The 22,548-nt window shown below is 50.0% G+C and overlaps 1 protein-coding gene and 1 long non-coding RNA gene across 2 annotated transcripts; one reads left to right on the forward strand and one right to left on the reverse strand.

Moving 5' to 3' along the window:
- Window positions 1-288: 288 nt before the first annotated feature.
- CPA4 (carboxypeptidase A4) lies at window positions 289-22,304 on the forward strand. The gene is made up of 11 exons (XM_043590453.1): window positions 289-388; window positions 5,226-5,307; window positions 5,728-5,862; window positions 6,962-7,060; window positions 10,090-10,191; window positions 11,481-11,585; window positions 12,298-12,408; window positions 14,255-14,345; window positions 15,549-15,748; window positions 16,721-16,805; window positions 21,577-22,304. Exons 1-11 carry the CDS (start codon window positions 321-323, stop codon window positions 21,762-21,764), a joined length of 1,266 nt encoding a protein of 421 aa, XP_043446388.1. The 5' UTR covers window positions 289-320; the 3' UTR covers window positions 21,765-22,304.
- LOC122488738 lies at window positions 4,111-5,718 on the reverse strand. The gene is made up of 2 exons (XR_006298675.1): window positions 5,312-5,718; window positions 4,111-4,791 (listed from the first exon to the last, which is right to left on the reverse strand). It is a non-coding gene; the product is annotated as an uncharacterized LOC122488738 (long non-coding RNA).
- Window positions 22,305-22,548: the final 244 nt, after the last annotated feature.

The following is a 22,548-nucleotide window of genomic DNA, read 5'->3' on the forward strand; positions in this document are numbered from 1 at the left end:
CCGTAAATTCTTTCCAGCACTGCGGGACTTCCCTGTTTATTCAAAAAACACTATTTAAATACCAAGTGATGAGCAACATGGCGCCCTTGGCACAGGCTTTTCCAGCCTGAGGAGCAAGTTCCTGACCTTGTAAATCAAGAGGGTTGGCCTTTATCACTCGAAAGGAATGGAAGAGGCATTGGTAGGTGCCCGTCTGACCTACCATCACAGTTGCAAGGGTGATTGGGAATCGCATTAGCATTTTTGAGGACATGAGTCTGCTTCAGACTCTTTATAAATACAGCTTGACTCAGTCACTCTATGACTGACACCCTTGGGACATGAAGTGGATACTGTTCCTTGGGGCCCTTATTGGGCTCAGCTTCTGTGGCCGAGAAAAGTTTTTTGGGTAAGTTCCTTTTGGACTTATTATGATTATCATTATTTGGCTAGTTCAGAGATATAGGAGCCAAATGGATTTGAAAATGAATGGCTGATTCTATCTCAAGTGGAGTGGCATTGGGAAAGAAGACATGAGCTTCTGTCCCGGTCCTTCTGGGACAAGTTCCTTCTCTCTCAGGCTCAATTTATCTGTGAAATCAGGACTAGGTGGGCGCCACAGTCCCTCCCCAGCTCCCTAATCTCCCATCAGTTCTCTTTCTTCCTAGTTCTTATTGGTAAGGTCAGTTCCAGGCCTTTCCTACTTTCTTAACTTCTATATTATGAATTACTGGGAATTACCAGAGGGTGTTTCTAATTTCTGCCATGCTTAGGCGGAAAACTTGGGTCTTACTAGGCTTTTTGGTTTCACCTCTTTGTTAATGGTGAAGGCTTTGTAGAGCTGGTGTTTTTTTTTTTTTTTTTTTTTTTTAAAGATTTTTTTTTTTCAACGTTTATTTATTTTTGGGACAGAGAGAGACAGAGCATGAACGGGGGAGGGGCAGAGAGAGAGGGAGACACAGAATCGGAAACAGGCTCCAGGCTCCGAGCCATCAGCCCAGAGCCTGACGCGGGGCTCGAACTCACGGACCGCGAGGCTCGAACTCACGGACCGCGAGATCGTGACCTGGCTGAAGTCGGACGCTTAACCGACTGCGCCACCCAGGCGCCCCGAGCTGGTGTTTTCTCATCAGTGCCTGGGACGTGGAGATTGGATAGGTCTTGCCTAGCCACAGCTGTGAAAATTGACACAGAAGGATACACTTGTACGCTGCGTGTGTGTGTGTGTGTGTGTGCGTGTGTGCGCGCGCGCGTGCGGTGTGTTTGCAGAATGCTTTGCGCTTTGCAGTGGAGAGGACACTTGGGAGGTAGGTGAGATGAAGGGGTGCCTTGGTCCCCCGCTAGAAGATTGAATTCTAATAACTCATTACCGCATAATGCTTTGCCATTTGCAAAGAGCTTTCATGTGCATTATCTTTTGGATCACGCAGCAACTCTGCCAGGCAGGGGTGTTATTTTCCTCAATTTAAACATGAAAAAACTCAGCCTTAGAAAGGTTAAGGAACCTGCCCAAGGCCACTTAGCTGGTAAGCAGGGGAGCTGCAACTCTGGAGGCAAAACCCATACCCTTTTGCTATCGCCCAAGTTAGTCTCCGGACAGAATCCCGTATCTCACAGATATGTCTATATGTGTTAGTTTACTCTCTAATATACTATCTGGCTGGAGGGACTTTGGGGATGTTTATTGAGGTAATTACTTATATGAGATTGAGTAATTTTTATGGTGATGATTTCTTTTCACCCCTGGTGTCTACTGTCAAAGAGCTCAGAGGGGTTGGGCATAGCAGGTGGCCAGAGAAGGAGATTTTTCCGCAGGCAGCTCAGCAGTAGATGTGTAATAACTATGCTCGCTGCCACGTGGGCTGACGCAGAGAGCCGTCAGGCTCTCACTGCAGCTATTCACATGGCTGGAACAATCTTTATTTCTCAGGATACAGACTTCGCTTACAGCGCACTGGACGGACCCCTGAGTTGAGACAGCCGGGCCCAGCACTCGATCGCCCGCCACAGGGACTTGCACCGAAAGGGCTGCGCGCCTGAGCTAATTGCAGCTCACCCCCCCCCCCCCCCCAATCTGTTCTCATCCTATACTAGGGAACCCAGTAAGGGTGGTGGAATCCTTCCGAGGGTCCATAGACCTGTCCCAGACACCTGGCTCAGTGGACGTTTCTAGCAAGGCCTTTCCGGGCATTCATGGGGTAGGAAGCCAGAACCCAGCTTGGCTGGGGGTTGGGGGGCAGTAGTCATGGAGATGAAGATAATGGTTGCTCTCCCCCCGCCCCCGTCACCCCCTAGTTTGTGTTTCTTTCACCTGACTCCCTACTTCCCCAGTGTGTCTCATTCTGCTGGGGTCTCGTGGCCTGGTCTTCAGCCATCTGAAGGATGGACGGCGGCCAGGATGCCTAGAGGTGCAGGGCAGGCAGAGAACAGGAAGTATGAAATGATGTCTTGTGGTGGCTGCAAAGCCCGGCCGGCGATCTGGGCGAGAAAGGCACAAGGGCCGGGCCTCTTGGCTTTGCCCTCATGGAAATGGGGGAAGGGTAGAAGCTTGGCACTAGGACGTCCAGAACATGGGATGAGTGTGAGGGTGAGTGAGAGGAGGTCACCAGCCATCGCGTTGGTGGCAGCTGGACAGCCCGAGGTGTGGAAGAGGACCAGAGTTAGCAAGAGCGCGGAGATCACCTGTGGGGAGCAGCAGGGGTAGACGTGGCAACTTGCAAATCCCAATAGATCCCCTCCCCCGGACCAATCTTCCATTTCCAGCAAGAGTTTGAGGTCTTTGGATTTCTAGATGGCAGAGATAGGTTGGGTTCGGCCACCCACACTTCCAGGACCGGGAAGGAGCATTTTGCAAATAGTGACAAGGACAATTAGGGCAAGAAAATGGCTGCCTTTCACCCGGCACCTACTTATGTTCTCTCTGCTTCTAGGCACTGGCGGGCTTACGCTCATGAGAATGATGTTAGATCCCCTCAACCCCCCCACTTTTTAGGGCCATCTGAAGACCATCCCTCACGTTGCCTCCGGGTTGGGGAGAACCTCATGGCTGATGACACTGGTTCTTGGAGCCTGAGTGTGAGATTGCCAGGAAGATAAGGAAAAGGGCTAGCAACCAGGTAGAGGGAACAGCATGTGCAAAGGCACGGAAGGGCAAAGTACGCGGTGAATTTGGGATTTCGGTGAGGCTGGCGCTGAGAGAGTGTAGGAGGGAGAGGTGGAGGAGAGACAGATGGGGAAGGGCCCCACTCCGCACCAGCCCTTCGACTCTGCCTCCCTGCACCCCACAGTTGTGTCTTTATCCCCGGTAGCTTGGCGGATAGGGTATGATGAAATGTGCTGTGGATTTACTCGCGCTCAGGGCCAGTTCGATTTCACTGTGTTCCGCTGCCGTGTGGACTATGCCCAGGAGTGTGGACGTGCTGTTGTGAACTTACCACCCTGGGAAAGTAAAACACACGTTCGGGGTGCACGTGTAACGTGCCGTTCATACTCTCGAGAGCTCCTTGCTCTTGGTTCCTTTTTTTTTTTTTCTTTCTATTCCCGTTCCTTCTCCCTCCACTCCTTTTTTATGATTGTTCTAGTCAACGTTGTGTTTTACAAGACGCCTCATTTTGCCAATCGAGATGTCAGTGCACAGGTGCTCTCTAGAACACTCATTTTAAAGACTCCTCGTTTCTGGAGTGTTGGGGGTGGGTTGCGACAGAGCGTAAGTTCGGCAGATGGGGCCCAGGACTTCCCCTTCTGTTTTCAACCTGTTCCTTTTTTGCGAGGCTGCTTGCCTGCGTCCGGGAAATGGTAGTCTGACTCCCCACCTTCCTAGGGCTGCAGTTCAACTCCTAGCAAGCCTGTTGGGCTCAGGCTGAGACACCCCCCCCCCCCCCCAGCCCAGCCAGTGGCTTCTCCAGTGTGGCCTCAACAGCTCCGGGGGGATGGGCTCAGCTGCCCACCTCCAAGGACCCTGTGGAGACTGGACGCCTTGGGAGAAAGTGAGCCCTTGGCATTGGCATGTCCACCAGACCTCCCCCCCCCCCCCGCAGCGGAAGCAACCCTTGCCTCCTCGGGGCTGGACTAGACGACCCCCTGGAGATTCTCCAGAACCTCCCAGAACAAAGTTAGACCCTGAGAGCCCCATCTGGATGGAGCCGGTTTTCTGATCAGAAGATGCGGATCTGCCTCGTGAGGCTGCACATTTAGCTCCCTGTGACAGAACCATTTTCTCTGTCAACAGGTCCTTCAGCCCACAGCCCTCTCCAACAGCTCTTCCCGCATTCATTCGTGTAAAGGAATGACGCATGTGACAGCGTTGAGTGCGGATTCATTCGGGCCGTCACCTAGCAACGGGCTAATGGCTCCCCTGGCTCCCTGAGCCGGCTGAGGGCACAAAGGCAGCTTTTCAGGCTCGGCCTTCTCCCGCCCACACACAGGACTTCGGGGGGCCTCTGCCCCTGCCGCTGCTGCGGAAGCTAAATGGTGTACACGAAGCGAGTTCAGGACAGACGACAAAGGGGGGCTCGGGACTGGCCGGCTCCCTTCTGGGCCTTCTCAGGGCCCCCTCGGGAGGACTGAATCCCAAGTCAGCCCCAGCACCCTAGCCCGTGTTGTAATTCGTATTTGTATAGAGTTCTGGAGCTGGACAGGATTGAGAGACCACCCAGCAAATAGCTAACCCTCCGAGGACAGAAGGTCTGTTCTCTTTTCCAGCTCTTTCCAGCACGGACCTTTAGCCAGAGTTTCGGTCCTAGCCCCTGACAGTGAAGAAGTGCTTCTTTATGTCTTGAGTTAGCTTTGCGTGTAACTCGGGAACATTCCTTTCTGCAAAATATATATGTTTTTCATTATAAAGTAATATGACCACATTACAGAAAACAGATACAAGGGGAAAAAAAGTAAGTCATCCATAATCCCACGACCCGGACATAAGCACTGTCAGCATTTGCTATATTTCCGTTGTCTGTTTTTCTTCCAATGCATCTGCTTTTTCCATACTTGTAATCATGGCATACATACAATTTTGTGTCCTGCTCTTTCGCTTAATATTTCCCTTCAAGTTATACTATAAGCTCTTTTTCACATTTGCCACGTAGTCTTGTTTTTAATGGCTATACGTTATAACCAAAGACTAGACCGTTTCCTCTCATTCGGCCCAGTTATGTCTGGGAGAGTAGGCTTGGGGTTTATCTGCCAGCTGAAAGCTGACCATTATCTCTTGCTTTTTTCTTTTTCGCCCCCCCCCCCCCCCCCTCCAGGGACCAAGTTTTTAGGATTAACGTCAGAAATGGAGACGAGATCAGCAAACTAAGTCAGCTAGTGAACTCAGACAACTTTAAGGTACCTGGTTCTTCTTAGTCCTCTTGGGTATCTCTGGCTTTGGTGAGAGACGATTAGCACCGCTGGCGTTGTTGCTCCTGAAGAGTTTCTGTGCGTAGTCCTGTATCAGTCAAGTGCCTCCGCACGCCTGAGAGGGCTGTAGGTCACAGCGCTGCTGTCCTGGGAGATGGGAGGCCTCAGCAGTGGGCTCCGTCTTTCTGTCTCCCATCGACTTTTTACTTCTTGGACTTTGCCCGGTATTGCCTTCTGGGTAGGCCTGACCAGACACCGCCGCCCTCGAAAAGGGCAGCGTTTGCCCTTGGGCGGAGCCCAGCTCCTCAGGGATCACCCTGGCTTTTGGCAGTGGTTCCAGAAGAATGAGCTCATTGTGCCTTTTACCTGAACTGTCCTTTAACCTGGTTTTATTTCTGTTCTCTTCAGCTTGACGTTTGGAAAGCTCCTTCCACCTTCAGTCGTCTTGTGGATGTCCTGGTCCCATCTGTCAGCCTGCAGCCCGTCAAATCCTTCCTGAAGTCCCAGGGCTTAGAGTACTCGGTGACAATCGGAGACCTGCAGGTGGGTAGAGCAAGGGCCCTAACTGGTCTTGCAGAGGCCAAAGCATCCAGAGTGGATCCGAGACGCGTGCAAGTCCTGGTCTTACCCTTCTCCATTCTATAGATGAGCTCATTGAGGCCTAGGGAGGTCAAGTGCAGTGACTTGTTAGTGGAACATGTTGTAAATAGAAAAGAGCATTATGTCGGTTAGGGAACTGGGCAGATCTGGATCCAAATCCTGATTTTGCTAACTACCAGCTCTGTGACTTTGGACATGCTATTAATGTCTCGAGCCTCCATTTCTTCCTCAGGAAAATGGTACCAGTGAGGACCTACTTCACACAATTTGTTGAGAAAATTAAGTGATTAAGCGCATGTAAAATGCCCAGCAGTGCCCGGTCTGTCGTAGGTGCCCCGCAAGTATTAAACCTCCGTCCCTTTTCGTTTTTGAAGTCAGGAGGGAAGGAAAGAGTGTGCGTGTGTATGTGTGGGGGGGTGTCGGAGACCAGTCGTGAAAAGCGTCCTTTGAGAAAGAGGGAATGTCACCAACAGTTCTCAGCAGAGGGGACATCACCACCCATCCAGACACCAGCCTCACGACCTGTATCTGAGCAGCAGGACAGTGCCTGGCTCATGTTCTCTCCTTCACCGAGGTGGGTTATGGACTAATTGGTGATTTGGCCCGCGAGTTTCCTGATGGCGTGAGCAGCCGTGAGCTTATTAATCATCCTCACATGTCACAGACATCTGCCAGGAGCCTTCAAAGTATGAGTGGTTATAAGAATTTCTTTGTTTCTGAATGGTTTCCCAAGCTGTGTATTTCAGAGGCACTGGATACCAGATGCGGGCTGATGCCTAGAGAATTCACAGCGTAGAATAACCAAATAGCACATATGTTGCTTTTGGGGAGTAAGTGGGTTTCGAATGGGGTGATGTACATTGGGTGCCAAGAAGTAAGCTTTTATAGATATGGAGAAAGAAATCTGACCCCCTTTTACCCCTTGGCGTTTGTGTGACGAGGGCACCGCCATCTTGGCCAGCTCGTGCCAAGACGTGGCAGAAACGACACGAACCTCCGTGTCCAGTGGGTCACTTCACGACATTGCCGTGTCTTTTCTCAGGCCCTTTTAGATCACGAAGATGAAGAAATGCAACACAATGAAGGGCAAGAGCGAAGCGGTAATAACTTCAACTATGGGGCCTACCATTCCCTGGAAGCGGTAAGTGTCTCAGAGCAGGTTAAGAGAAAGGTCGTCAGAACCCTGGGTTTTGTAACCCCTTTTCTTACTTTCAGGAGGTAGGTGTTAGTCCTTAGCACAACACCCTTTTACTAAGGGGCTACAATGGGAACGCTTCAATTTCTTCGTAATTCTTGGGTCGTTTGTCTCCCACCAGCACCTAAGAGCACAGTGAAACACAACCGAACATTTTCACCCACATGTATCCTTCTTTTCTAAGGCAACCCCTTAAAGAAAAGCATGGAATAATTACAATCATCTCTGTCCTTGTAATTCAACCTTCTTAGACCCCACCATAATCCCTGTGTTTTACTCACCCAGATTAAAATGTTACTTATTCCAGGCAAGTAGACAAGTGGTTATTTCCAAGGTTAACCAAATATTTCCACTCATTTATCACGATTACTTACAACGTATATTTGTTCCCTAATGTGTTTTGGTGCTGGGTTTAGTTAAAAACCACTTTAGGTAGATGACTGACTTTCAAGGTAAGCCAACGCTTACGATAAAACACTTGGAGCAGAAAGATTTAATATGCTACTAGAACCCGAGGAATCAAGAGGGGCTACAGAAAGGGGACCGCATCACACATGGCAGAGTTTTGTTACGACCCTCGATGTCTTCTACGTTAGTCTGGAAGCTCTCTTCTAGCTCAGAACAACACCTCAAAACGAAATTGTTACTCTCCTTCCTGTACCTGCGTACATGTTGTTCTTTTTATCCGAAGACGGTGTTCCTGGCATGCTTTGCATGAGGCATATACTTGGAGTTGTTTTTCTTCTAGATGAGGGGTGATTTCCAAGGTTGACCAACTGTTTTCACTTCTTTCCCCTGATTGTCAGTAGCTTTGTTTATTGTGTATACTTCCAACCGCACTGGCCCTTGATCCCTCTTGTGACCGATGACATACATCTGCAGAACAGCTGGATAAAGTTAGGAGTTCAGTCCCGGGCCACGGACAAAAGCAGAGCTCAGGGCTCACCCAGGGATCAAACCCATGACGTTAGCTTCGTTAACGTGGGGCACTCCCTAGCTGAGCTTAACCGGTTGCAAATGTCACCCAAGACCCCAGGAACTCCGTCCCCTCACCTGCCTGCCATGGGATCCTCACTCTCTCAAGCACTTGCTTTTGCCCTCTGGCTCTAGGTGTCCCCCCCCCCCAACCCCTCCCGTGAGGCCCCCCCGCTGGGCATTGGTGTGCTATCTCCCTCTTGGCTCGATCACATGCAGTTCTTTCTAAGAACAGCTTTGAAGAGCTCTCATCCCGTAGCCACTTAGGCCTTCTTACGTCTCTGGTGGGAATCTCATGTTTGGTGTTATTTCTGTTAGTTGCTCGGCCGAGTCTCCCCTCATGCTGGCAGTGTGAATTGGACCCCTCCCTCCGGATATAGCTTGGCGTTGTAACTTTACCTGGGTGACTCTCTTGCCTGTCCTGGCTCGGTGCGGGCCTCTAGCTTTGGCTTCACTTTCTAGGGTCAGTAGGTAGAGTTTCCAGGCCCTTTTCGTGGCTGGAAGGGCTGGTTCCCAGCTCTCAAGTTCCAGCCCCTTGCCCACGCCGGGTCCTGTGCTCTATGTTGCTATTCCTGGTTTGCCGCAAGCCCGCAGTGCCCATGGCAGGTGTTTGGTCCCCGCGTTGCGTTTTCTACCTTGCACCCAGATGGCTAGTTGTTCCCTTTTCATTTCTTGCCCCTGCGGTGTCTCCTTTCTTGAGTTTTAAACTTGGCTGTGGGTTATTCTCATTGTAGTTTGCCTGGCTTGCTGTGATGCATCTGGGGGGTGGGGCGGGTGGTCTCTTGCTTCTCTGCTCAGTCTGCCATATTGACTGCAGCTCTGATAAACCATTGAACCTTGATTTTATTTTATGTGGACTGCACGCTTTTCTCCTCTGTAAAGCTCCCTCTTCCAATTTTAAGGTCTAAATATAAACTTATTTATTTCCTTCTTTTGACCCGCAAGAGGTTTGAGCAACTAAGATGGATGAACTCTATTGAAATCAAATTAAAAAAAATTGAAAACAAATGGAAGCATTTGTAACTATGATTTACAGGGCTTCACTTGTTCTCTTAAGGCCGATAGAGGAATCTCCAAAGTGGGGTGCTTGTACTACAGGGGGTAAGGGAGACGCCTCACTGGGCTGGAGGAAGAAACCTTACAACCTCTATTGACGTTCTACATACGTGCATATTTATTATTAATGCAATTATTAATGTTTTTGTTTCTTTGGGTTGTTTTATAGTGTACGTAGTATATTTTTGTGGTGCATTATTCCAGTGATATAACGTACATAATATACGGTATGCATGTAGAATACATAACATATGCACATTATAAAACAAATACACACGCACGCACACACACACACATATGGCGTATGGTAATTTAAAAAAAAAAAACCTCGTGGGGCGCCTGGGTGGCGCAGTCGGTGAAGCGTCCGACTTCAGCCAGGTCACGATCTCGCGGTCCGGGAGTTCGAGCCCCGCGTCAGGCTCTGGGCTGATGGCTCGGAGCCTGGAGCCTGTTTCTGATTCTGTGTCTCCCTCTCTCTCTCTGCCCCTCCCCTGTTCATGCTCTGTCTCTCTCTGTCCCAAAATAAATAAACATTGAAAAAAAAAATTAAAAAAAAAACAAAAAACCTCGTGGAGAAAGTGATCAAAAAGCTTAGAGAGGATCGTGTTTCAAGAACCTCGGCTAAATGGGGCAATTGCTGATTTATCCAGTCTAGTATGGCGCAAGGCACCACACTGTTGGAGAAGTATCTGCACAAGTCTCTCTCTAGGTTAGTGGCCTATAATTTTATGGACAAATCAAATGTGTTATTTTCTAGAACATCGTTGAAAAGGACTCTTTAGGCAGCTCTTCAAGAATAAGTATTCCAGGGCGATAATGTTGCCAATCCCACGATCACAGGGCTGGTAGAAATCACTGAGATCAGTAAGATGAAATCCACAGATACCTACCCAGAGCTGAACAAAATTTTTAAACGCCCCTGAGTTCACTTTTTCGTGCTTCAGATTTATCACGAGATGGATAGCATTGCTGGAGATTTTCCTGATCTGGCGAGCAGAGTGAAGATTGGGCATTCATTTGAAAACCGGTCCATGTATGTACTGAAGGTGAGACCCCAGGCGCTTCAAGGGGCCAGACTTGGACTCAGGCTCCTGGTCCCTTGTGTCTAGGACCCAGCCCTCAGGCCTCTGAAGGAGACAGCTTCTCAGGATCCCCTTGACTTCAGGGGCGTGGGGAGACATCTACTGGGGTTCAGGTTGGGTCTGACAGAGAGTCCTCTGCTTCCGCCTAATGTGGAATGAGTTAGAACTTAGAAGGAATCCATCCCGTTGCAAGCTTTGACTGAAAGGCAGGATCAAAGGGAGTGGGGGTGAGGGGTAGTGGGGGTGGGCGTGGGGTGGGTTCGATTAGTATTCCAGAAAGCTCTCAGATGGGCCTTGCCTTCATTCCTACCTCTGTCAAGTGAGACAAAAATTCTCTTCTGCTTTTAGGGGTACTTATTGGAAAAGCAATCTAGGAAGCTAATTTTAGGGTTGATGTAATTTTAAGCCCAGTCTATGCTCCTTGGCTGCACAAAGCCCAATTTCTAGATATTTCTAACAGATTCAGGTCTATATTGGCAAAAGAGGTAGGGAATTTATGGCAGGGACCTAAATTACATAAATAATCCAGCCAAATGAATAAAAGGAATTTGGAGATAGGAGCCACGGAGCAACTGATGGTGCTAAGAATTTGTCAAATCCTTAGCTTTGTATAAGCCGGGAGGAACCCTGGCTCAGAGCGGTGCTTGAATTACCAGCCGGGGGACATTTGCCACTGAACTGCTTGCCCTAAAATAATCCCCATAAATTTAGACTATTTGCCAATCTGATGCAGACTCTGGCTTCATTAGCACCACACTCTGACCCAAGGCGGCCCAGCCCCACGCTAAAAGGCGGGAGCCGGAATTCATTTCAGGCCATTTACAAAGAGCTATAGTGAACCTCTCTCTTCCTCCTTTTAAAATCGAATTCATTTATTGCATCAACGAGAACAGGCTGGTTCAGGCACTTTTGTGTCTCTCTCTGTTGGGATACCATTTGAGGTCTTTCAAGAGACATAATATTATCTCTAATCACACTGGCATTATAATTCACAATAGCAATTGTTTCCCCTTCCCATTTGCTTCCAACCCGGGGGCAGCTCAAGCTGCCCGGAGCTTCGGCCGGGCCCTGACAGCCAACCAATTAAGCTCCCTGGTCACGGAGAAGCCTGATAAATAGATGGTGCCCTCAGGAACATTTGGTCTCTGAATTATCTTAAATGGATTAAATGAATAGGGGTGAGCCGGGGAGAGGAGAGGTGAGTGGAGACGTGGGCAGGAGGGTCATTTTCTGGCCTCTTTCTCCTTCCACAGTTCGGCACTGCAGAAGGCGGGCGGCGGCCGGCCGTTTGGCTGAACGCAGGCATCCATTCCCGGGAGTGGATCTCGGTGGCCACAGCGATCTGGACTGCGAGGAAGGTCATGTCGCCTGGTATTAGCTGAGAATTCCGGTGGGCCAGGGGTGCCCCCGAAAGCATCCCATGAGGCTGGGCCTGGGGGACGAGGTGGGAAGGCACTCTGCATAGACACAGTAGGCTGGGGGCCCTTTCGGATCAGAGAAGCAAGAGGTCAGAGCCCCTTGGTCAGGGCACTGCGGTTAAATGACAAAGTGCATTCATGGCAACGAGCAAGCTAATGAGCTGCAGAGGTGGCCCCGAAACACTGACCCGCAGTCAGCCCCGCAGAAAGGGAGCAGAGTCTCCTCAGCAGTGAAACTCAGACGAGCTTTGCCTTCAGTCCCATCCTAGCCCTCCAGACCCTCGAGGACCTCATGTTGTCTCCGTGTCCCTCCGGAGGGTCTGCTTTAAGGCAGCGCTAGGGAGAGGAAGGGTGCTGTGCGTGGGGGCCCAGATTCCCCCCAAACTATCATGATATGTGGCTCTTCCCTCCCCTCTTCCCACCCCCTGGAAGGAATGAATAAACCAGGCAGCCCTGGACTCCTTGCAAATGTTGACGTCCTCATGAAGCCATGTGCCCCCAGGTTTCGAAGTGCTCCAAGAGCTTTGCACGGGGCCGTGTCTATGAGGGCGGCAGGGAGGCTGCAGAGGGGCATCTGGGGAAGGTACACGGGCTTAGACCTAGCACCCCAGCCTGCCCTGGCATCGCTGACGAGCTTCTCGTCTCCGCTCAGATTGCATCTGATTACGGGAAGGACCCAACCATCACCTCCGTCTTGGAGAAAATGGATATTTTCTTGTTGCCTGTGGCCAATCCTGACGGATATGTGTACACACAAACTCAAGTGAGTAATACTGAGCGGGCCGGGCTTGGAGTTAAGGAGAATTGGTTGAATCCCTTGCTTTGCCGCCTGCATAGTTGTATGAACGTGGAGAAAACTCGCACACGTGTGCAGGTGAGGAGCTCTCTTGGGCTCTCGTTTTTCAGTCTCTCTCTGAGCCGAGAGTCCCCAGGGAATATTTTTGTTAGGGAGAAGAGTCTAATGAACTCCCTGTCATGGCTCTGGAATAATTATCAACCCTTTACCAATCTTCTTTTCATTTCTTTCCCTCCCACACCTTTTCGCCCTTTTCTTTATTTTTTTTTTTTTTTAAATTTTTTTTTTTTTTCAACATTTATTTATTTTTTTTGGGACAGAGAGAGACAGAGCATGAACGGGGGAGGGACAGAGAGAGAGGGAGACAGAATCGGAAACAGGCTCCAGGCTCCGAGCCATCAGCCCAGAGCCTGACGCGGGGCTCGAACTCACGGACCGCGAGATCGTGACCTGGCTGAAGTCGGACACTTAACCGACTGCGCCACCCAGGCGCCCCTTCGCCCTTTTCTTTAAAAGCAGATCCCAGGGGCGCCTGGGGGGTGCAGTCGGTTAAGCATCCGACCTCAGCCAGGTCACGATCTCGCGGTCCGTGAGTTCGAGCCCCGCGTCAGGCTCTGGGCTGATGGCTCGGAGCCTGGAGCCTGTTTCCGATTCTGTGTCTCCCTCTCTCTCTGCCCCTCCCCCGTTCATGCTCTGTCTCTCTCTGTCCCAAAAATAAATAAACGTTGAAAAAAAATTTTTTTAAAAGCAGATCCCAGACATCAGGTTATTTTACCCCGAACTCCTTTAGTCTGCATCTCTCGTCGATGATAATTAAAACAGAACAAAACAAAACAAAAAACCCCAAACAATACACCACTGTCACCTTTTAAAAAAATGAATGGAAGTTCTTTCATATCATCTAATTCCCCCAATTATCTTTAAAATGTCTTTTGACTCAATTTAATGAAATCAGTACCCAAATAAGGCCTGCGCTTGTATTTGGTTGTTATCGCTCTGCAGGCTTTTTCAATCTACAGCAGTTATCCACCCCCGCCCCACACACATCTTCTAAAACGTCATTCATTTGTTGGAGAAATCGAGTAAATTGTCCTGCAGAATGTCTCACGTTCCGAATTTGGCTGATGGCTTCTTTGTTGTGTGTCACTTGTTTCTGGATCCCCCATATTTCCTATTCACTGGCAGTCAGATCTTGAAGTTTGACTGGATCCAGGTTGGTTTTTTAGGCAAGAATAAAATAGTTGCTGTGTCTGTTTGTCCTACTTTTGCTGAAACCAAGAGTTATCCGGTGGGTTCAGGCGGTATCAGGCTGGTTCTCGCATCATAAGGTTCTTTTTTTTTTTTTTTTTTAATGTTTATTTATTTTTGAGAGAGACAGAGACAGAATGCGCGTGGGTTAGGGGCAGAGAGAGAGAGGGAGACACAGAATCGGAAGCAGGCTCCAGGCTCTGAGCGGTCAGCACAGACCCTGACGCGGGGCTTGAACTCACGAGCCGTGAGATCGTGACCTGAGCCGAAGTCGGACGCTCAACCGACTGAGCCCCCCAGGCGCCCCAATAAGGTTCTTATCAGGACACTTTGGGGGAGTCCTTCTCTCTGAGCCAGAAGGGCTAAGCCTTTCCTTTCTGGGAGATGAGCGGAGACGGCTCAGTCACTGAGGACCGGAGCGCCGGTGAAACTCCAGGCAGAGCCACAAGCAGCTTGCCCCCTCGGTGGTGCCCGTCTCCATCATAGACCCCCAGAGAAAACCTTCGCCTCTCCTGTGCCCTGACCCGTCTCTGGATGTGTGTTCCTTTCTTGATGGACTTTTCAGAACCGATTATGGAGGAAGACACGGTCCATAAATCCTGGAAGCCGTTGCGTTGGTACTGATCCAAACAGAAATTGGAATGCTAGTTTTGCAGGTAGGTTGGGGATGTGGTTTTCAAAGCCTGGACCACAGGGCTCCCAGCTGGCGGTGAGGGAGCCAGTTTCTAGGCTGGCTCCATTCCTGCTTCACTGAGAGACTTGGGCCAGTCCCTTACACTATGTCTTAGGTTTTTGTGTTTCTTGTTTTGGATAATTCTGAAAAGGAACAACTCTGCAATTCTTGTTCTCCTAAAAGAACACTAACATTTGGGGCGCCTGGGTGGCTCAGTTGGTTAAGTGTCAGACTCTTGATTTCAGCTCAGGTCATGATCTCACAGCTCGTGAGTTCGAGCCCTGCGTCAGGCTCCGCGCTGGCCACTCAGAACCTGGAGCCTGCTTCAGATTCTGTGTCTCCTTCTCTCTCTGCCCCTCCTCCGGCCCCCCCCAATAAATTAAACAAAAAAAAGAACACTAATGTTTGAGAAACTGTTGTAGTTTTGGATGTACAGATCTATGCCTTATACCCTGGTCACCCCGCTTCTCTTGGGCGGGTGGCTGGGTAGATGGACGGGTTCCTGGTGGTAACTCGGAAGAGGGCAGCTTGCCTGCCACACACACCGTTGGCGGGGACAATAATGTGGCTGTGGGAAAGGAGCTGATAGACATGTGGGAACTGAGGGCATCAAAGTGAAGTCAGATCTTCCCACAACTGGGGTGGTTTTACACTCATGCCAAATACCTCAGGGAGCTCTGTTGCGGAGTAAAGAAGGCAGTATTTCTAAATGCCTGTCAAATACGAGACTTTGGCCACAACAATAGATTATTTCTGGCAGCCCTTGGCCATTAAGATCTGAACCAAGAGAATGAGTTGACACCAGAATAAATGGAGTCATTTTCATTATTAATTGGTCTTCATATTAATTATCTCGAATACTTGTTAATTACAACCCACTGTCAGGTATGATATTAATTATTTATGACAACTGTTGAGTGATACAAGGTCAACTCTATCCGTTTAAAGGATTCCTCCCAGTTTTCCCCCTCTGGAGGCAGATGCAGTACCCTGACTTCCCACTTCTGTGCCCTCCCTGCAATGTACGCATAGCGTGGACCAACTAGTCTCTTGGGGGGGGGGTTCTAGCATTGACCTGTCCACTGCCAACGCCTTCTGCCCTTCTTCTGGGTTGAGTGTCCTGCATTTCTGTTTTCTTGCCTACGGGTTAATCTTTCTGCTTGGGCCACCTCCCCACCCCCCGCAGGAGAGGGAGCCAGTGACAACCCTTGCTCTGAAATATACCACGGACCCCATGCCAATTCGGAAGTGGAGGTGAAGTCGGTGGTAGATTTCATCCAAGAACATGGGAATTTCAAATGCTTCATCGACTTGCACAGCTACTCACAGCTGCTGATGTATCCGTATGGATACACAGTGAAAAAGGCCCCAGATGCTGATGAGCTGGTGAGTGATGGGCTACCTTCTACCGAGCCCTGGGCCTGCTTGACCCTGGGGTGCTGCCACAGTGGTTGTTCTCCAGCTTATAGGGAAAGTCTGGGAGCTTGGGCTTATTTCATCGGGCCGGGTCTTCTCTCTCTGCCCTTTGGAATGTGCCATCAGACCTCCTGGGGGCAGGTGGAAGTCCGTTCTCATTATTTCTGTGTTTGCTGTGAGTTTCAAGGACCGTCCCCTGCACCTGTCCTTTCCTTCTCAATTATTTTTCTGACCAAAATGTGTTACGGACCCACTGCTTGCCAAGAACTGCGGGTGGCACTGTGGAGGGTCAGGGGGAGGTGCTCCTCATTCTGGTCAAGGTGTAACTTAAGTAGGGTGCAGGCTACAGCCTAGGGGTGCTCCGTGTCACATACAGTGACTCGCCCCAGGATGTGAACAGGCCCTCAGGGTGGACTGGCTCAAGCAGGGCTGCACCTGCAGGGCGACTGCGCCCTTCTCCCACTGTGCTGGTCGGTTCGAGAGCGCCCCCCCGCCCAGGGCCATAGCTGGCCTATAAACCTCCCGGCAGATGCAGGGCTCATGCTAGGTGTGGACTAGATTCTGGTCTCAGACAGGCATTCTGCATAGGGCACATTCACATACGGTGGCCCCGTCTCACTTTCACTCCAGGAACGCCCAACTCTTAGAAGGTTTCCTCTGGGACGTAACTTGGCCTTCTCACATGTTCACGACCACGACATTCCCGTCCCTCGGGAGAGGTGAAGACGGTGGTGTATTTACTAGGCTCCCAATGGGCTGGTGAGCAGCCCTCCACATCTCTGTGTATCAGGCTTTGGCTCTGGTTGGATGGGAAGGAAGGCGACCAGAAGGGAAACCCAGGGGAGGGGCCGAGAATCTTCCATACCATTGCAGTGCAGAACAGCTGGGGGATGTCAGGCTGTGGGATCCATTCTTTCTCACTCCGCCGATTCCCCCTTCTAGGACAAGGTGGCGAGGCGTGCGGCCAAAGCTCTGGCTTCCCTGTCGGGCACGACGTACCAAGTGGGTCCTACCTGCACCACTGTCTGTAAGTACTCGCTGTGTGCATCGGTTATTTAGAAAATGCTTTGAGAGGAAACTTGAGAAGAAGGAAGCAGAAGAGCTGCAAGTTAGGCCTTACTACACTGTAGTCGGATTGTTAGTTGTTAGCGGTAGACCAGATCTGTGTCAAGCCTGTGTGATCGTCCGTGCTGCAGGAGTCGTCCTCATCGGTACCATCGCCACTGCTGGGCCATTTATCACGTGCCCACAGTGAGGTGAGTCCTGCTGGACTGCGTTCCTCACATTCCAGGAAAGATCCTGACATAGGATTTTCAACCACCTTTGGGTCGGCAGACCGAGGTGGTGGTACTGAGGGTGGGGAAGGGGGTTCGCCCACCTTCCCGTCAGCAGTGAGCACGTGTTGGAGCACAGCATGCTGGGATCTGGGATCTTCTGTGCAATGGTTAACATCAAGCCGAACCGCCCGCCCCCCCAAAAAACCTCTACCGAGACTCCAAACCTGAAGGTGGTCTTGAGGCTCATTACCTACAGCTTCAACCTTTGTTCTGGTTTCTCACTGAAGTGTCTCATCTGAGCATTTCACTCTGTTCCTGCTGAGAACCTTCCGGTTCCCTTATTCTGTGAGCCTGATCTTTAAAGGTCAAACTGAAGAATATTCTCGTTCTCGACGAGTCTAGCTCTCAAGGGGAAGTAAAAATACAAACATGAGGAGCACAATTCTGGCACCGTTTAAGATGGCGCCCTTCTTCCCCCCCCCCCCCCCCAGTGCCTCCTCTGTAGGGAACTTTCCGACAGTTGGTCCACCCTCAGAGCCCCTGCAAACTTGCTGATACTTCTGTCCTCTTCCATCCCATGACCGTGCCATCCAGCTGCTTCATCCTCGGCTAGCTTGTCCCTTTCGCCTTCCTCTTCTGGGAAGATGCTCCGTCCGCCCTGCCGGGCCCTCTGGACTCTGACCTCAGCCCTCTTGTCTGCCTTTCATACACCGCTGCCATCACGGCCACCGCCACCGCCACCGTGCTGTATAAAGCAATTAGCCTGATGTTGTCATTGTGTGGCTAATTGCAGCAACCGTCCATTAATTATTCATGGTTTATTGTTATTAGTGTTGTTAAATGGGGACTCGTCAGAGGAGAAGCACGTCAGGAGAGTCTCCATTCTCTGCTTAATTAGTGAGGACGGAGTTCGGGACTGCAGAGAGCTAGAGAGGCTTGGTAGGAGTCCTTTGACGAGGCCTTCTCAAAAGAGCTTTGTGGGTCACCACAGTCGGGGCTTTGGGGTCAAACTCCAGTTTAAAGGACGGCCTTGTCGTCCCACATCAAACACATTCTTCCCAGCTTAAGCTGTGCCAAGATCAAGAGATACTCATCGGACTCCTCCCGAGCAAGAGGAAGAAGGCTCTCCTGAGTGTCGTCCAGGAGACCTAATATTTCCTAAGTCTTTCCAGAATGCGTCTTCTGTATTCTTTAAAGGCTTTGTCTGCCCCCTTGGCTTTCCAAAAGGTAATCAATTTTTGTATAATAACACCCCAATTCTACGGGTGATTATTGCATGTGCTACACGAATAGTTGACATTCGTCCCTTCAAGTGCTGGACCTTTTCTTAGATTAACCATTGTAGCTGAAAACAGTTGTCACGTGAATTTCACACTTTCTTGCCGCCTTTTTCTTTTTCCTATTTTTGAGAGCGAGCGAGAGCGTGCCAATGTAAGCGGGGGCGGGGCCAAGAGAGAGGGAGACAGAGGATCCAAAGCAGGCTCTGTGCACACAGCAGCGAGCCCGATGTAGGGCCCAAACTTCTGTGAGATCATGACCCGAGCCAAAGTCGGACCCTTGACCGACTGAGCCACCCAGGTGCCCTGCTTTCTTGCCTTCTTAAACAGAGCATGGACAAGAGATTTAAGCTCCTTTTTTTCATGACGGAGTGGCCTTCTGAGCATCATTGGTTATGTCCTGAAGGCTTTCTGTGCCATACCGCGTTTTCAATCCCTGTGCTGGACAGCCCCAGCCCATTTTGCTTCTTTAATTCTTGTGTCTGCGTTAAAGAGTTTTCATGTCCCCTTCCTCTGGTCAGACTGTGCGGCTTCAGGCCACCTGCCTCTAGCAACCCTCGCCCCTTCCGTTCACTGATTCTGGTCTGCTCAGGGCTTGGACACAAGTTCTCTGGGCTCATCTGACTCGTGGCTAGATTGTGAGGATGAAGGATGTTCATGACAGCATCGTTTATAGTCACGGAAGACTGGTGAACACCTAAATGTCCATCTGTACAGTACTGAATAAAAACATTCACACGGTGAGACAGTATGCCCCCCCCCCCCGCCCCACAAATGAATGAGGTGCATTTATATGTGCTGATAGGGAATAATTTTCCAATGTTAATTTAAAAAGACAGTGGTTTTTTTTTTTAGTGTTTGTTTATTTTGAAAGAGAGAGAGAGAGAATGAGTGGGGGAGAGGCAAAGAGAGAGAGGGAGAGAGAGAATCCCAAGCAGGCTCTGCATGGTCAGCACCGAGCCCAGCTCGGGGCCCGATCCCATGAACTGTGAGATCACGACCTGAGCCAAAATCAAGAGTCAGACGCGTAACCGACTGAGCCACCCAGGTGCCCCTACGTGTGTCTTTAATAGCATATTAGTAGTGTGTTCCCACTCGTGTTAGAAGAGTGGGTAGATTCTGAGCAGAGACCCAAATACAGTGAAGTACGTGCACTTGATCACTTTGCTCAGCAGAGATCTTCTTGGCTCCTTCCTGAATTCAAAAGGTATTCTGAAATACTTGAGTTTGCCATATAACTAACCTCTAGAAATTTCTGGTGCCATCATCTGTTTTTTATTCAGCCTTTTCCCAGGGTAGAGAAGGATGTGGTAACCGCACAAGGATTTTGGAGACTATAGGAGGGTCTGTTCCATAACCTCAGGGGGCGTGTCATCGCAGTAGAAGCAGCATCTCTAGAAAAATCACAAATGGTATCATGGGAAACAACCCTCAGGAATTGTGGGAAAACAAAAGGAACCCATGTCTTCATTTAACAGACGTGTACTCTACTCAATGGACTGGGAGGAGGTTGAAGAAAGCTCGGGCTTTTATCAGCAGAGGGACCCGGGTTTCAATTCCAATCCCTCCATTTTCCGTCTGTATTTCCTTAGTAAATTACCCACTCTGAGCCTGGATTTCCTCATCTGAAAAATAAGGACAGTGTTACCCACCTCACTGGGGTTTTTATTTTTTATTAAAAAAAAAATTTTTTTTTTAACGTTTATTCATTTTTGAGACAGAGAGAGAGACAGAGCATGAATGGGGGAAGGCCAGAGAGAGAGGGAGACACAGAATCTGAAACAGGCTCCAGGCTCTGAGCTGTCAGCACAGAGCCTGACGCGGGGCTCGAACTCACGGACTGTGAGATCATGACCTGAGTCCACCTAAGTCGGACGCTCAACCGACTGAGCCACCCAGGCGCCCCTCACTGGGGTTTTAATTTAATTTAATTTAATTTAATTTAATTTAATTTTTATTTTAATTTTATTTTTTAATTTTATTTTTTAATTTTTTTTATTTATTTTTGAGACAGAGAGAGACAGAGCATGAACGGGGGAGGGTCAGAGAGAGAGGGAGACACAGAATCGGAAGCAGGCTCCAGGCTCTGAGCCATCAGCCCAGAGCCCGACGCGGGGCTCGAACCCACGGACCGTGAGATCGTGACCTGGCTGAAGTCGGACGCTTAACCGACTGCGCCACCCAGGCGCCCCTCACTGGGGTTTTTAAAGATTAATGAGGTCATACACGTAAACTTTCCAATATAATGACGGGCTCGTGGTGGATGTTCAAGAAATGATAGTTGCTGTGGACGTCATTATTTGGCGATTCAGTGTCACCCACACTTTGCACTTTTAGCCAGTTTCTGCTCTAGTAGAGTTTGGCTGGGAAGAAGCAGGAAGGTAGGCCTCTTTCCTTTCCCCAGCCTTTTGGCAAAGGGACGGTCTCAAGGGCATGCTTCTTTCTCTCCGTGTATCCCTTATCTCTTGCTATGTAAAGAGTTATCCTAAAACTTAGCAGCTGAAAATAATACAAACATTTATTTTCTTCCACTGTTTCCCTGGGTTAGGAATTCAGGAATGGCTTAGCTGCGTGAGTCTGGCTCAGGGCCTCTCCTGAGGTTGCTAGTCTAGTTCCAAGGCTAGAGTCATTTAAAGGCTCGACGGGGCCGGATAGGTCTGCTTCTAAAGTGGCTCACTCAGGTGCTTCCCAAGCGTGCTGAGTATCAGCAGGACGCCCCAGTTCTTTGCTACATAGACCTCGTCACCGTAGGACGCTTTCTGACTGTCCTACTTGGCTTTCCCCAGAGCGAATGATCCAAGAGAGCGCGGTGGAAGCCACAGTGTTTCTGGTCTAGCCTTGAAGGTCACACACCATCATTTCTGTAGCCGCCTGTCAGTTACCCAGGACAGGTCAGCCCTACTCACTGTCGGAGTGCACTGTACAAGGATGTGAAGACCAGGAGACAAGGATCACTGGGGCTGTCTCGGGGGCTGCCTATCATACTCTGTGCAGACTGGTTCTGAGTGACCTGAAGGAGTCTCCACAGTGAGTTAGTGACAAGGTGGGCATAAGGGTTTAACATCTCTTGGTTTGAGACCGTTGAAGATGCTCATCAGGCCAGTGGTCATGTGTCGTAGGCCTGATGACCTACAGAAAGGACTCTAGGTCCCTAAGGAATCACGGGCAGGCTGAACCCCTGGCTCCTTCCCTTCTAACCCTGAAAGAAGCTGGGCTTCAAAGTGTTTTCTTTTCTGACTTACAGACCCAGCTAGTGGGAGCAGCGTTGACTGGGCATACGATAATGGCATCAAGTATGCGTTCACATTTGAGTTGAGAGATACCGGCCACTATGGCTTCCTCCTACCAGCCAACCAGATCATCCCCACTGCCGAGGAGACCTGGTTGGGGCTGAAGACCATCATGGAGCATGTGCGGGACAACCTCTACTAGACGAAGAGCCCCACCCTGACCCTGTCTTCCATCATTTATCCCCGCGTCTGCTTCCCCGCTAAAGCTACTACTAAAGGGAGCTTGTTCTTTCACGTGTGAGTCAGAGCCCGCTGGCTTTGTGGGGCACGCAGGGCAGCCCCTCTCCGGCCCTCATCCCTGAAGCTCGTATGTTCTGGTGGTGGACCTTAGAGAGGCGCTGCTGCTACCCTGCTGTGTTTTGGTCCTGCTGTTTCACTGGGCCCCTCGTAGGCCCTTCCGTTCATGTGATTGTCTGGGTAGGCCACACGTAGGGTCACTCCTTACTGGGTGGCATGCCTCTACCTCATTTTTGGAACAAAAAGACATTGAACGTGGTTCTCTAGCCTTATCCAATCTAGCCTAGCTGGTGACCTTGCTCTGCTGGGGCCCCAAGAGAGGCACCATGGGAGAGACCATGGCTCGTCTTTGAGATCAGTCTCTGAGATGACACCGAGCTTCCTTTCATTTATCTCACTCCTTCTTGAATATATTTGTCTTTGAAAAATAAATCTTGTAGGGCTATCCGTGGAGGTCTTCCTCTTTGGTTTTCTTTTGTTGGTTTTTGTTTGGTTTCGGTCTGATACAAAGTAGTGGATCACTTCTCCTCACTGGGCCCCAAATTCCCAGATACAACAGTCCCGATCACGTTCTTCCCTTTGGTAGGCGGTGGAAATGGGATCGCAGAAGGGGATCTGTGTCAGTGTAGGTTCCGCTCACCCAGGAACCCTTAATGAAGGGGTGAGCTAATAGCAGGATTGCTGAATTA

The sequence above is a fragment of the Prionailurus bengalensis genome, chromosome A2, assembly GCF_016509475.1.
Source record: "Prionailurus bengalensis isolate Pbe53 chromosome A2, Fcat_Pben_1.1_paternal_pri, whole genome shotgun sequence".
NCBI lineage: Eukaryota > Metazoa > Chordata > Mammalia > Carnivora > Felidae > Prionailurus > Prionailurus bengalensis.

What these genes read in the sequence shown, in the direction of transcription:
- CPA4 (XM_043590453.1), top strand. Translation starts at nt 321, where the DNA reads ATGAAGTGGATACTGTTCCTTGGGGCCCTTATTGGGCTCAGCTTCTGT. An exon ending in TGACAATCGGAGACCTGCAG is followed by an intron (nt 5,863 to 6,961) that starts GTGGGTAGAGCA and finishes GTCTTTTCTCAG; the next exon opens with GCCCTTTTAGATCACGAAGA. An exon ending in CGATCTGGACTGCGAGGAAG is followed by an intron (nt 11,586 to 12,297) that starts GTCATGTCGCCT and finishes GTCTCCGCTCAG; the next exon opens with ATTGCATCTGATTACGGGAA.